This window comes from Ursus arctos, unplaced genomic scaffold (genome assembly GCF_023065955.2).
Source record: "Ursus arctos isolate Adak ecotype North America unplaced genomic scaffold, UrsArc2.0 scaffold_7, whole genome shotgun sequence".
Taxonomy (NCBI): Eukaryota; Metazoa; Chordata; class Mammalia; order Carnivora; family Ursidae; genus Ursus; species Ursus arctos.
In genome coordinates this window covers 27,844,245-27,858,252 of record NW_026623089.1, presented here as the reverse complement: position 1 = coordinate 27,858,252, position 14,008 = coordinate 27,844,245, and the positions used below count along the sequence as shown (strand labels likewise).

General features: G+C 41.8%; 1 protein-coding gene across 1 annotated transcript in view; it reads left to right on the top strand.

Moving 5' to 3' along the window:
* The first annotated feature begins 11,211 nt into the window (after positions 1 to 11,211).
* ENTPD7 (ectonucleoside triphosphate diphosphohydrolase 7) overlaps positions 11,212 to 14,008 on the top strand; it is a 40,720-nt gene continuing 37,923 nt past the window's right edge. The window contains exons 1-3 of the mRNA XM_026493851.4: positions 11,212 to 11,414; positions 11,652 to 11,754; positions 12,878 to 13,060. Coding sequence (XP_026349636.2) covers positions 11,747 to 11,754; positions 12,878 to 13,060 — 191 coding nt within the window. The 5' untranslated portion in view covers positions 11,212 to 11,414; positions 11,652 to 11,746. The remainder of the gene's footprint in view (positions 11,415 to 11,651; positions 11,755 to 12,877; positions 13,061 to 14,008) is intronic.

Genomic DNA, 14,008 nt, shown 5'->3' with positions numbered 1-14,008 from the left:
CGCTGAAGAGTATCTTCTTTTGGACTCCAGTTTCATCATCCTTTAAGCAATAAACGGTAACCCTTTGCACATCTATTTTGGGGGGGTAGTTACTGTCTTGTCTCTTAAAGTTTCTCACCATTCTTGTCTCTTAAAGTTTCTCCTAAAGGATCTTGTTTGTGAAAGAAAAAAATCCAAAACAAGGAACATTACTAACTTCGATCTAAGGAACAAACATAATCTCACCTCTGACTCACAGGCAAAAATCCAGAAAAATTACTTTGCTTCACTGTTTCTTGTCTAGTAGAAAGTTTCTGTTCAATTGATACTCAAATTGAGCTGAAACAGACACAGGAAGAAAATATCGTAGTCACTCTTACTGGGCACCAGTCTCCTTACTGCCACTCATTTTCATCCTCATTTATACATTCCTAGCATATCCTTATTACTTTGACAGGAACACGTAAATTCTGGAAATAATGCCCCCAAACAATTATTTTTACACCTTTTTGTAAGCCCTGCACCTACCAGTTAATCATATAATACCTTCTCTTCTTTTTTGCTGTTTATTTCCACAAAGTAAAACTGCACCCTTGTTTTTTTTTTAAGATTTTATTTATTTATTTATTTGAGAGAGAGAAGAGGGGGCATGAGCAGGGGGAGAAGCAGAGGGAGAGAAAGAAAACCTCAAGCAGACATGGGGCTCTATCTCAGGACCCTAAGATCATGACCCTGGATCATGACCTGAGCTGAAATCAAGAGTCAGATGCTTAACTGACTGAGCCACCCAGGAGCCCCTAAAACTGCACTCTAAATAGCATCTACTTATGTACCTGGTAAAACAAACTGTACCCCAAATATAATTCAAGATATAATGTCCTGAATGTGAGGAAACCATTTCAGTTAATTAGAATATCTCCTTCTCAGATGGTGACATGTTCTTTCAATTCTGTCAAATGTGTAATTTTAAACTGTTTAAATCTTGAAATTACAAACCTATATATAATATTTTTACTATACCAATTTCTACCCATCTGAAAGGTCTTCTTAAGTTACTTTAATATGACCTAAATAATTGAAATAGGTCTTTGTTTACAATCAACAAGAAAAATTATGAAACACAACCAGTTTTGTGGGGTTTTGGCTCCAAAACCAGAATAGCTTTAAGTGAGAGAGGAACAAGAACAACTAATAGTCACTTGACTTTGGTGTCGCTTCCAGAGACTGAAACAATGATTACTTAAATGAGTAACACATCCTTTTGCAAATGAGACGGTTCCAAATTCTTTAACAAAATTTAAGGAGATGGAAAAATTGTGACAAACATTTGGCAAAACTCCATTCATTCACTTATTTGTTTTTGTTTTGTTTTGTATTCACTTATTTGTATAAAAAGGTTACTTGGTACTTACCTCTAATAACAAAAAATAGGACAAGAATTGGTGATGCACTCCATCCCACTCTATCAAGAGATGGCAGTCATCTAATGATCCATGATGTAATCTAAAATGTTCTAAAAGCCCCATCCATCTATTAAGAGGTACAGGACAATAGAATTTTACTTTTTTTTTTTAAGTAGCCTGTCCACCCAGCATGGAGCCCAACTCGGGGCCCAAACTCGTGACTCCAAGATCAAGACCCGAGCTCAGACCAAGAGTCAGATGCTTAACCGACTGAGCCACCCAGGCACCCCTTACTTACTGAAAACAATTGTTTTCAGATTCCAGTTCAGTCATTATTTCCCTGATGTCCCAGAGTGATCAGTTCCCCCATCACATGCTTCAGGTCCTCTACTTTGTAGAGCTTAGTTATAATTTTGCATATGTTTAGAAAATTATTTCATTAACGTCTGTATTACTAGTAGATGGTAAGCCCCATCAGGGCAGGGAGCATCTTTTTACTTTCTTTATCCCCCTGCACCTTTATATCTTCAGAATAGCATTGTACTTCAAACTCTGTAAGTACTTGGTAACATTTATTTGATTAAGAGACATTGAAGGATCTTGGGCCTGAGCTACTATGTCTCCCCTTGAGTGGTGGCAATAACTCATCCAGTGAGTTCCAGTTCTTTCACTGCCTCCCTCCAAACCAAGGCCTAACCCTCCCAGTGTCCTGGCAATTGTAACCAGGGACACCACCTTACAGGGTGCTAGCAAAACTCATCCCTGTCCTAATCTTGGCATTAATTTTGGGAAGCACTCTTGGAAGGCCCTACAGTGAGTTCAGGAGCCAGGACTGGAAAAAGCCCGTGTCACTACTTTGTAAGAGTTTATTAAAAAATCACCTTTGAAATAAGATCTTAAAGATATGGACAGTTAATTAAGCTAAGTCAGATGGGGGTGGTAAAGGGCGTAAGGGAGGCAAAGCCTTCTGGACAAGGAGAACACCATACTGCAAAAGTCCTGTCATGAGAGGATTGGGCCAGTGATTCAGGGCTAGGGGAAGCATAGTTTTGAGATAAGTCTGGGAGCGAGTGGGGGCCACACCATGGGAGGCTCTGAAGTCATGTTAAGGGAATCAGTGTATATCTTAAGAAAAATGGGATCCCATTGTGGAATTTTAGGTTGAAGTGAGATAACATGGTCAATTTTGTGTTTTGGAAAGGTCACTTTGGCTGCAAAGAAAGATTGAGGGCAGCAACCCTGGAAGTTGAGTCATTATTCTTATTTTATGGATAAGAAAATGAGCTTAAATGAATATAACTTCTTCAAGGCCACATAGTTAGTAAGTGATGAAACCAAGCTTCAAACACTGGTCTGAAAACTTAACCACAGTCTGCTGTCTTTCTAGATCAAGGTAATAAACCACCAAAATAGAGTTAGTTAAAATGATTTTTTTTTTTAAAGTTAGAAACAAGAGCCTTATCTCTGACTCATCCTGACTTTACCTTGGTCATGACTGTCAGAAAATAAGGAGAAGCTGAAGTTCCATAACTTGACCTAAGCTTCAGTTACCTCATCCGTAAAATGATAGTAGCATGTGTTTTCTTGGATTGTTTCAGGATTCTATCAGAAAAAGAATAAAGCTGTTACTCTAATATCAGTCATGTAGTTAGAACCTGACAAAGGTTGATCGCTATTACTATCATTACAATTATTATTACCTGTTTTTCCTTTTTGACCACCCTTCCAGCTATGACAGAAATCGCTGGCAATATGTCACCTAACTGCTGACCACGAAACCATGACTCGTCACGGTCCTTTGCTAGACTAGAGCACGAAATGTGCTCTAAATATCTCACAAATAAGCCTGCTTTTCTCCGAACAAAAATATCCTTACTTCAGGTCCATGTCATATGTGTCCTCAATTATTGTATGAACTTCATATCATAAACAGTAGATTTAAGTATCTTTAATTTCTTAAGTAAAGTGGCTGGAATTACAAAACTTCCCTTGAATATTATCAAAGAATGTAATGGTCTGTTGTCCGTGACATACAAAGAAGATAAGCTATCAGTAGGAGATGAGGCTTGGGTTATTTATCTAAGTAGACAGGATGTATTTTTAATGCTCTGTGGTATTGAATCCTTTATAAATATGGCATATATTCTCAAAGTAACTAGCTACAGTTATGGAGGCAACAAACATTACTGAAAATAAGAACAACATGATTACCAACAAACAACAAATTATGGCCGCAGCTGTGGGTCTCCAACCCATGAACCCCGAAGCCCTGATATATCAGTGTGATTTTCCTGGCTGTCCTCTGGGTGCAATTCCCATTTTTTTACTCTTTTTTATACAGGCACATCCCTGACCCTCTTACCTGGTCTTCTGCCTTATTCGATGCTCGTTTCTTATCTCCTTTTAATTAATCAAATCTTTTCTCTTCACCCCTTAGTCTTCCTTGCCTTTATAGCTTACTCATTACAAACTAACATTAAAAAGCCCAGGCATTTACATTAGTTAATGTAAATGCCTGGGGTAAATCAAATATTTTACGTAGTGGAAAATTATCCTTATAGTGACAAAGGTAAAACTGTTTCACCTTTGGATTTCATTGCCTCCCTTTGAGTTACTTACTGGGCTTCTCCTGTATGTGTGCCCAGCACTGTGCTGAGGGGCTAAGAAGGATGAGGAGAGGCAGAGAGTGCAAAAAGAAAAAAAAAAAAGGAATGAACTGAAGTCCTCCTTTGCAAGAAACTTGCAGTTGCTCGTGAAAAAAAAAACAAACCATGTATGCATTACACAACAACAATGATAACAGCCAACTTTTATGAAGGGTTTACTATGTGCCAGCCAACGTATATATTATTTCTTTTAATCCTATGCGGTTGTAGATTAGTTATCTACTGCTCTGTGACAAATTACTATAAAACAGGGGCACCTGGGTGGCTCAGTCAATTGAGCGTCTGCCTTTGGCTCGGGTCATGATACCAGGGTCCTGGGATCGAGCCCTGCATGGGGCTCCCTGCTCCAGGGGGAGCCTGTTTTTCCCTCTCCCTCTGTCCGTTGTTCCCCCTGCTTGTACGCTTTCCCTCTGTGTCTCAAATAAATAAATAAAATCTTTTTAAAAAAATTACTATAAAACATAGTGGCTTAAAACAGCAATAAACATTTATTATCAGTTTCTGCAGGTGAGATATATGATAGTGGTTTAGGTGAATGGTTAGGGGTTGGCGTATCTCATGAAGTGCCAGTCAAGATGTCAGCAGGGGCTGCAGTTACATGAAGGCTTGACTGGGGCTGGAGAATCCACTTCCACAATGACTCACTCACACAACTGTCAAGTTGATACTGCCTGATGGCAGGAGGCCTCAGTTCCTCTCCACTTGGGCTTCTCCAGAGAGCTGCTAAGGGTCCTTATGACATCGCAGCACATGGTACCACATTCTTGGCAAATTACTGTCTTTTTCATTCTAGCCATTCTATTCGGGATGTAGTAGCATCTCCTTGTAGTTTCACAGTTTTTTTTTTTTTTTAAAGATTTTATTTGCCTGACAGAGAGATACAGACAGAGAGAGGGAACACAAGCATGGGGAGCAGGAGAGGGAGAAGCAGGCTCCCATTGAGCAGGGAGCCTGATGTGGGGCTTGATCCCAGGACCCTGGGATCATGACCTGAGCCAAAGGCAAACGCTTAACTGACTGAGCTACCCACATACCCTCTTTGTCTATTTAATCTGCATGTTCCTCATCACTAATGATGTTGAATATCTCATGTGTTTATTTGCTATCTGTATATCTTTTTTGTTAAGTATCTAAATATTTCTTCCACTTATCATTGGAAGAATTGTTTGCTTGCTTTTCTATCATATAATTATTTTTAATGTCCAGCATTTATAACACGAGGGTCAGAGCTTTCTCCCCAACTCAAGTTTATAAATTTTCAATTGGCTTGTGAGGCCAATAGAGGTACTTCTTCTTGTCTAATTTGGTTTCTGGGAAGACTTCGTTCAGGTCCTCAATGGTCATCTGATCAAATGGAATTATGTTCTTCATCTTCTCCAGCTCTTTTTTATATTCCTCAATCCTGGCATTTGAGAGAGACAAACACTCAGCACAACTGTTGACATCTTCTTTTTCTTCTGCATCCACCTGAACAGTACATTTATCCTCTAGCACAGGAAACTTCCACGCATTAAACTTCTTCTCAAAGCCATCTACCAAGCCAGCTATACGTTTTCAGACTTTTACTGAAGGTATGCTGTTGTGGAGAGGATTATAACATAGCACAGAACTCAAAACTGAACCCTAGAAGTCAATACTATTATCTGAAATTTCCCTGACCACTTTACCTTATGGACTGTGGTGATTAAAAAATGTCTGCAGGGGCACCTGGGTGGCTCATTCGTTAAGCGTCTTCCTTCAGCCTAGGGTGTGATCCCAGCGTCCTGGGATCGAGCCCCACATCGGGCTCCCTGCTCCGCTGGGAGCCTGCTTCCTCTCCCACTCCCCCTGCTTCTGTTCCCTCTCTCGCTGGCTGTCTCTCTGTCAAATAAATAACTAAAAATCTTTAAAAAAATAAAATAAAAAATAAAAATGTCTGCAAATTGATACTTCTCCCTTCAAAACGTGAAGCCTAATTGCCATCCCCTTGAAAGTGGGATGAGAGTTAGTGACTGGCTTTTAACAAATAATATGTGGCAGAAGTGAAGATGTGTGACCTCTGAGGCTACGAAATAAAAGGGATAGAGTTTTCACCTGGTGCTTGTTCTCAGATGGCTCTGGGAGAAGCCAGCTGCCATATCATGAAGACACTCAAGCATTCCTGGGAGAGTCCATGATGTGAAAAGGAACTGTGGCCTCCCACCGACAGGCAGTATCCACTTGCTAGGCGTGCAAGCATGCCATCTTAGAAGTATATCCTTTAGCCCCAGTTAAGATGTCAGACAACCCCAGCTGACATCTTTACTGCAATCTAATGAAAGACCCTGAGCAGAGCTGCTCCCAAACTCCTGACCCACGGGAACTGGGAGATAATAATGCTTATTGTTGTTTTAAGCTGACAAGTTTTGGGGTTATGTGTGATGCAACTGTAGAAAAATAATGCAGGAACTCTCTCATGCGGTGTTCTCTATAGTCTTGCCTGCTAGCACCTTGCATAGGTCCCTCTTTTCCTTCATGTCTTTTTGTCTTACCAGGCTCTAGAGGGAATGCTCAAAATCCTGTATTTTATTAGGCAGAGCAATCAGTCTTCTTGGTCTAAACTTCTTCCACTGAGGCTAAGCCCAGGGATCCCACTTTCCTTGACCAAACATACCCATCAAGGTTCAAAACCTAGCTATTCTTTTTCCTTCCAGGCCAACTGGTACCTGGTCCACTCACAAAGCTGCCAGCTTTTCAAACAATTATTCTTGCCCTAATAGAAGCATACATGAGTTAAGTGCTACAAGAGCAGAGAAAAAGAAGCACCTAGGCAGACTAGGGGAGCTCACAGGTGATGTGTGCGTTGAGTTTGGAAGGATAAGCAGGAGTTCATTTGGTAAAGAAGTGAAAGAAAGTTATTTATGCAGAAGTAATAGCAAGTACAAAGGCTCAGAAGGAAGAGAAGGCCTAATTCTGAGAACTGTAAATATGTCAGGGTTGTGGGTGAGAATACATGTTGGGGAGCTCAGAGGATGTTGGGGGCTAGATCATATCAGGCACTGGAAGCCACATGTATCAGTTAGGAGAGTACAGGTGACAGAACTACCTGCTTCAATGGACTTAAAAATGAGAGCAGTAATGAATTTAGTATCTCAAATAATAAGTCCATAGGTAGGGCTGCTCCTGGGTTGGTTAAGTTAGCACTGATGTTAATGATGTTATCAAGGATCCAGAATTTTTCTGTATTTCTATTCTGTTATTGCTAGGCTTCCCCGCACCCCCACACCCTGACTCCCCCACCCTATGGTTGTAAGAGGACTACAGCATCTCCAGGCATCATATCCTTAAGATTATTTCTGGAGGCAGAAAAGGGGCTTTCTCTTCTTACACTCATTATGTAAACTTTTTATACTCTTTTTAAGTTGGATGAAACCTCTCCCAGAAATGCTTCCCCCCTTCCTCCCATTCCTCCCAACAGCTGGCTTTCCTTCAGTATCATTGGCTAGAATTGCGTCATATGCCCCAGCTCAATATTTGGTTAGGGAGCAGGACACCATGATTGACTTAGACCAATCACAGTTTACTCTCTGGGGCTGGGGTTGGAGCCTAGCACTCTTTAAGCATATGGCCAAGCATAGCAGTGTGGTTATAAGAATAAAATTGGGATACAGTAAAGGTGGAAGACAGATTGTTGGCTTTTTGGGTAGGCAGTCAGCAGAATCTCCCACACCATACCAAGGAATCTGAACTATATCCGATTGGGATGGGGATCCACGAGGATGTTAAAACAGGAATTAGCGTAATTATATTTCACTATATCAGAATGGAGGGGCACTAAGGAGGGGCATGAGTCTGGAGGTAGGGTCACCAGCTAGAAGGTTTCATCAGAAGATTTTGGAAAGGATTTTAGAAACTTGAATTAAGAACAACTAGTAACTAACTGGATGAAATAGGTGTTGGGAAGGAAAATATTTTCTATGCCCGTCAAGATTCTCTTGGTTGATCTAAGAATTAAATTGACATGAGACAGATTAACAGGAGAAAATCAAATTTAATTACATACAGATGGGAGTTCCATGAGACTAAGAGGCCTACAGGAAGTCAGGCAATTGAGGCTTATATGCCATTCTGAGCTAGGACTTCAAAGGGAAGGAGGACAATTCACAGGAAGATGAAAAAGAGTAAATGTTTGGTAAACAAATGTTTGCTGATCCATACAGAAAAAATGGGACACAGAGAGGAATTTTAATAAACAGACTTTGCTGAGTTCTTCCCTGTCTGTCAAACCTAGTTCATACTATACTGTAGTTATTTGTGGTGCTAGCTCCCTTCCTGGAGACTGTCCTCTACCCAAATTCTTATAGGCAGTTAGGGGAGGATTTTGAAAGAGCCTTCCTGAGCCTTCTGTTTGTTTAAAATAATCAGCCTAAAATAATCCACATGCAAAAGAGACCCATTTGGGGGTGGCAAATTTTGCTCCCCTACAGCAGAAAGGAAGTAGAAGGAAGAGATTCTAAAATGACTTGCAAATTTCTTCTTGAGTGAATCACAGGGTAGTTGACCAAAGCTGGGAATATGAATGGAGGAGGTTAGGATGGATAAAGTTAAGAGTGGCAAGACAATGAGTTTTGTCATGGACAAGGACGTGCCTACAAGGCACACGAAGGGAGGTGAGTAAACTTGGAAAGAAGAGTGAAGACCACAGTACTTCAACTGCTTTAGAGGTTAAGGCAGGATGGAGTGTGGAATGAAGGAGATCTGGGGGAAATAAAGTGATACAGACAACTGATACCGAGTATGGGGCTGCTATGGCTGATTTTGTTCAGAGCTGGGTAGAGTTGAGGACTTCTTGAGAAAATTGTAAATGTAATTGTAGACAATTACATTGTCTTTGAAAAGGCTTTGAAAAGCAGTTAAAGACAGGTTTTGAAATATGGATTTCTGTAATTTGTTTCGACATGTTGAGACTTACAGCAAATGAGATGGGGAAATGATCTCAACCTACTTTTTTTGGCCTCCTGACTGGAAACCTCAGAACTCAGCCCTGTGAGATGTTAATCAGATAAGCATTGCAGGCTTTTGGAAAGAATCATGTTTTACAAATTCCTGAATGCATATGGACTTATTGAAGGAAGTATTATCCAAATGCAATGGACAAAGAAAGTATAATTAGGTGTTTAGATTAAAACATGGGTTTCTTTTCTGTTTTATAACAGTATAGTTATGAAATGTAAGTTAGAAGATATTTCAATGCACCTTCAAGCTCTAAGTTAATATAGTTAATAAATCAATGAATTAAGTACTATTTAAAACGTAAGTAGGAATTCTATTTCCACTCCAAAACATCCGTTTAGTGGACCACTGGAGTTTGAAATATACATAGGTTAGACAGAACTGCACAGTTGGCAAGCAACCTCAAGAATTAAAAAATATATATACTCCAAAACATTTGTTGTGTTTTCCCATGACTACCTGAACTGGGCTCTGGAATAATATAAACACCTGATATTTGTATAATCTTGTAGTTAATCCTAACTTTACGCAACTATTCTACCCTATGTGATTTTTGGGGGCCCAGATAAAATATAACACCTGAAGCAGAGCAAGGATTGAAGGACAAAGAAGAAAAGAACACTGAGAATCGATGGAAAAGTAAGTTAGGAAGCCCACCCAGACTGGGAGGGGAAGAGAGGGGAAAAGAACAATAGTCGGGAGAGCCTGAATATGTAAACTGGACAATGTCAGACCATATATGATGGTTAGAATTGTGACCCATGACCTCTACAGCAATCAGCCTAGAGCTCTCACTACTGGTCACTGACTATGAGCTTCCCTGCCTTCTAACTCAGGACCAACCAGAGAAAGCCAAATAGTCTCCCCACAAACAATCATATAAGACGCCCTGCTCCTTGTAAGCCCACTGCCAGCTTCCCTATGCTAATACTCTCAAATCAGAGCATACATGAAGCCTTCCTTTTTTTTTTCTTCCCTCCAGTTTAAGCTTTCCCATTCCCCTGACAGTCTAGGTCTCTGCCAGATGTAAGTGTTAGTGGTTGACTGCCTTTATACAGCTGGTGTAGAACAGATAGCTCTTTTTTTTTTTTTAATCTCATTTGGGCGGTCTTCATTTATTTCTACATTCATTCACTTATTTATCATACATTAGCTGCATTGTATGCTCCAGACAGTACCTGGCATTGCTGTGGAAGCAGACAGTCCCTGCCCTCAAGCATATTCTGTTGACTGCGACAGACAGACACATAAATTGTAATTCAATATGGTAAGTGAAACAACAGGCATATATGACGGGGTTGTAGGTCAAGTAAGTCTTCAGGGGAGGTGACCCCTAAGCTAAGCGGTAAGGAATGAGTATGAGTTGGCTTGGCTAAGAGGCCGAGAAGGGAAGGCTATTCAAGGCAGATGGAAGGGTGGAGGAGGCGGAATGAAGAAAGCCTAAGAGGGCAGAAGCCACAGATGTGCTTGTAGAAGCATAGTAAGGGAGGTGAGGGGCAACAGAAGATGCTGCATGGGCGGGTCCTGGGTCGCCATGTATGTGCCACGTTTGTAAGGACTTGGACTTTATCCTGTCCAAATGGCTCCCTCCTGAAATGAGAGAAACGGCTGGCTTAAGCAAGGAAGAAAAACATTAAGGAAACATTACCTTTGTATGTATTACTGTAAGGTCTGGGAAGGCAGGGACACAGCGGCTCACGTCCGGCACACAGTAGACATTCAATGAACCTTGAACGAATAGCTATAAGCGCTTCGGGGTAAACGATATTGCCCCCCGTTAATGTTTCTCTAACAGAACAGACAAGGAAGCCGGGGCATAAGTCTGGGAGGCTCTAGGGAAGGTTTGATTCTGGCGATCAGGGTTGGGGACACAATATCTCTGATAGGTTGTGGGCAAGGGATGCACTTCTCTCGCGGCCACTCTAACACTCACCCCCCGGGGCCGCTCAGTTCTGTAAGCGGCAGCCTAGCAAGCAGCCAGCAGAGAAATCGCGCCGCCGAGAGGGCAGCCGGCGCAGGGCACCCTTGCCCCGCTTCGCACTGCTCACCTGAGCGCCTACCGCTGGCCCGTCCAGGCGGAGCTGCGGCACGACGCCCTTCCGGATTGGACGCACTCGAAATCCCGGGGCGGGCATTAGAGGCCAAACGCTCTTGGGGATTGGCCGCTCTGCAGAACGAACGTGCAGCCGGCGGAGCTAGTTCGCCGGCGGCCCGGGCTGGGTGGAGGATGGGCCCCTCTCCGCCGGTCTGCCGTCAGTCATTGGCTCCCTTCGGTTTCCTTGGGGACGTGGCGCCGCCGCCCGCCCAGGCCTCTTTCCGGCTGGGCTAAAGGCCGGGGGGAAGCGCTCTGGACCGTGCGAAACGTTGCGGAGGGAGCCTGCGGGCCGCTGGACCTGTGAGTGCGAGCGCGGGAGGGCCGCGGAGCTGGGCTAGGCGGGGAGGGGAAGTGGGTACCCCCACCCCGCCACCTGGGGAGAGCCGGTGCCTCGAGAACGCCCGGCTCCCGGGGAGTCGGCTTAGCGTCAGCTGGGCCCCGGGAAGGAAAGCGGATGCAGCTGGAGTGGGTGGGCGCCTTGGCCTTCCCCCTGGGCACTGCTGGAGGTGAGCCTGAAACCCAACGAACTCTTAACAGGCTGCAGACTTAGGAGATGCCTGAGACAAGGAGACCATTTTCTCAGGGCAAAAAGAAAAGGAGGTGACAGGCGCTGAGACCACTGAAGGAATCCCATGGCTAGGTAAGGCTGCACATTTTCTCCTCAGCTTGGGGCTCAGTTGGGGGTGGCAGGAGGAGCCCTGGGATGTTTTTACAAGTGAGGTTTGCCCTAGTGCTGCTTCTGGACTTTGCAGCTTGGTCGGATGGATGCAAAGATCAAAGTGACTTTTTTTTTTTTTTTTTTTTTGAAGGCAGACGCAACTGTAGTCTCTGGCACGTAACCCCAGGGTGATGGAGTGAGTGCTTGCTGAGATCTGAAAAATGCTAAAATGTAATGTGCTTTCAGATTTCCATTTGAGTGAGGCTACGTGCTTTTTGAGGAGGTTAAACAAAGATTTTTTTTTTAATGGACTTTCAAAATAGGGTGAGGTCCTTTGAATCAATATGGAAAATGAACTTCATAGTTGAATATGTGTATCCATACATTGCGTCGCTCTGAAACTTTCAGAAAAGATTAATGTGGATCAATATGTATCAAATGGAACAGTTGTCAAATAGAGTAAGTGGGGAAAGATGCAGAGCAGTAGGTATGGTGTACAACCAGAGGACTGGCGATACACATATGTATATTGTCATATATGATATACATTTATGCTTTTGTAAACATGCGATATCCCTGGGAAAATACATAGGAACTGGGTACCAGTGGTTGCCTTTGAGTGGGAAATGATGGGTGAAGGCAAAAGGGTCATTTTCCACTATATGTTCTTTCAAACTGATTTTTTTTCTTACCATGTGCACATATTACTTATTAAAATATTTTTAAAAATTCATTGGATAAATATTCTGACTCTCCGTTTTTTTTACATCATTCTTGATGGGAGTGTTGTGGTTGCTTTGATTCTACAATGTTACAAGGTTGACCAGGGAGACTGGTGATCTTTTCATAAACATGAGATTAATTCTTTGAATTACACCCAAAAGTGCAGACATTTGGAAGAGAGCAGATAGGGCTTTTCTGTTTATAGAAGCACCATGAACCATATAGGTTCTTTTCTAAAGTTTGAGACTAAGAGAACATTTATAGACTTCTGGCGACATAAAATTTTGCCTTTATTAGGAAGGGCTTTAATCCAGTTAAAAAACCCCTTTTAAGCACTCAACTGTAGAGACTTTTCTTACTAATAATGTTTGTCTCATTTCAGGATCAGTTTTTCCTACCTCTGCCCAGCCTCCTGGTACTTCACTGTGCCCACAGTGAGCCCATTTCCACGTCAGCGGGTGGCATTCCTAGGACTCTTTTTCGTATCCTGTCTCCTTTTACTTATGTTAATCATGGACTTTCGACATTGGGGTGCTTCATTACCACGAGATAGGCAATATGAAAGGTGAGTCAGCTTTAGATCACTTTGAACAGACTTGGCATTGAAGTCATAAATATTTTGACATTTAACACACTACTACCTTTGACCCTTTTGGGGAATACTGCACTTTTATTTGTAGAATTGCATGCCATTTATTACATAAAGATCTTAAGTCCCATTTTGGCGATGTTCACTTTTGATTCAGGAATGCTGATGGTGCATTTTAACCATGAAAGGCATCTTTCTATATTCTTGTTTTGGTGGGCTGACTTATTGGATGCATAAATGTTTAAGTTTGTTATGTATTCTTGATGAATGAACCCTTTTATCATTATTAAATGGCTTTTTTTATCCTTGATTATATTCTTTGCTCTGAAATCTGATCTGGTATTAATATAATTACTTCAGCTTTCTTTTGATTAATGTTATCATTATAGTTGCTTTCCCATCCTTTTCGTTTTAGCCTTTATGTCTTTATGTTTTCTATCTATCCAGTCTTTTTATAAGTAACTGCTTTTTATCCAGTCTGACAATATCAGCCTTTTATTTGAAGTGTTTAGGTTATTTGCATTTTATGTGATTATTGATTATGCTTAGGCTTAAATCTGTCTTGCTGTTTGTTTTCTGCTTGTCACATCTGTCCTCTGTTTTTCCTCTTCTTCTCCCTTCTTTTGAATTGAGTTCACATTTTTAATATTCCATATTATGTCTTTTGTTGGCTGAGTAGATATAATTCTGGGTTTTTAAATTTTTTAATTTTTTTATAGTGGTTGCTTTAGGGCTTAGGGTTTATAGCATACATTTTTTTAAAAAAGATTTTATTCATTTATTTGACAGAGATAGACAGCAAGAGAGGGAACACAAGCAGGGGGAGTGTGAGAGGGAGAAGCAGGCTTCCCGCCGAGCAGGGAGCCCGATGTGGGGTTCGATCCCAGGACCCTGGGATCATGACCAGAGCCGAAGGCAGACGCT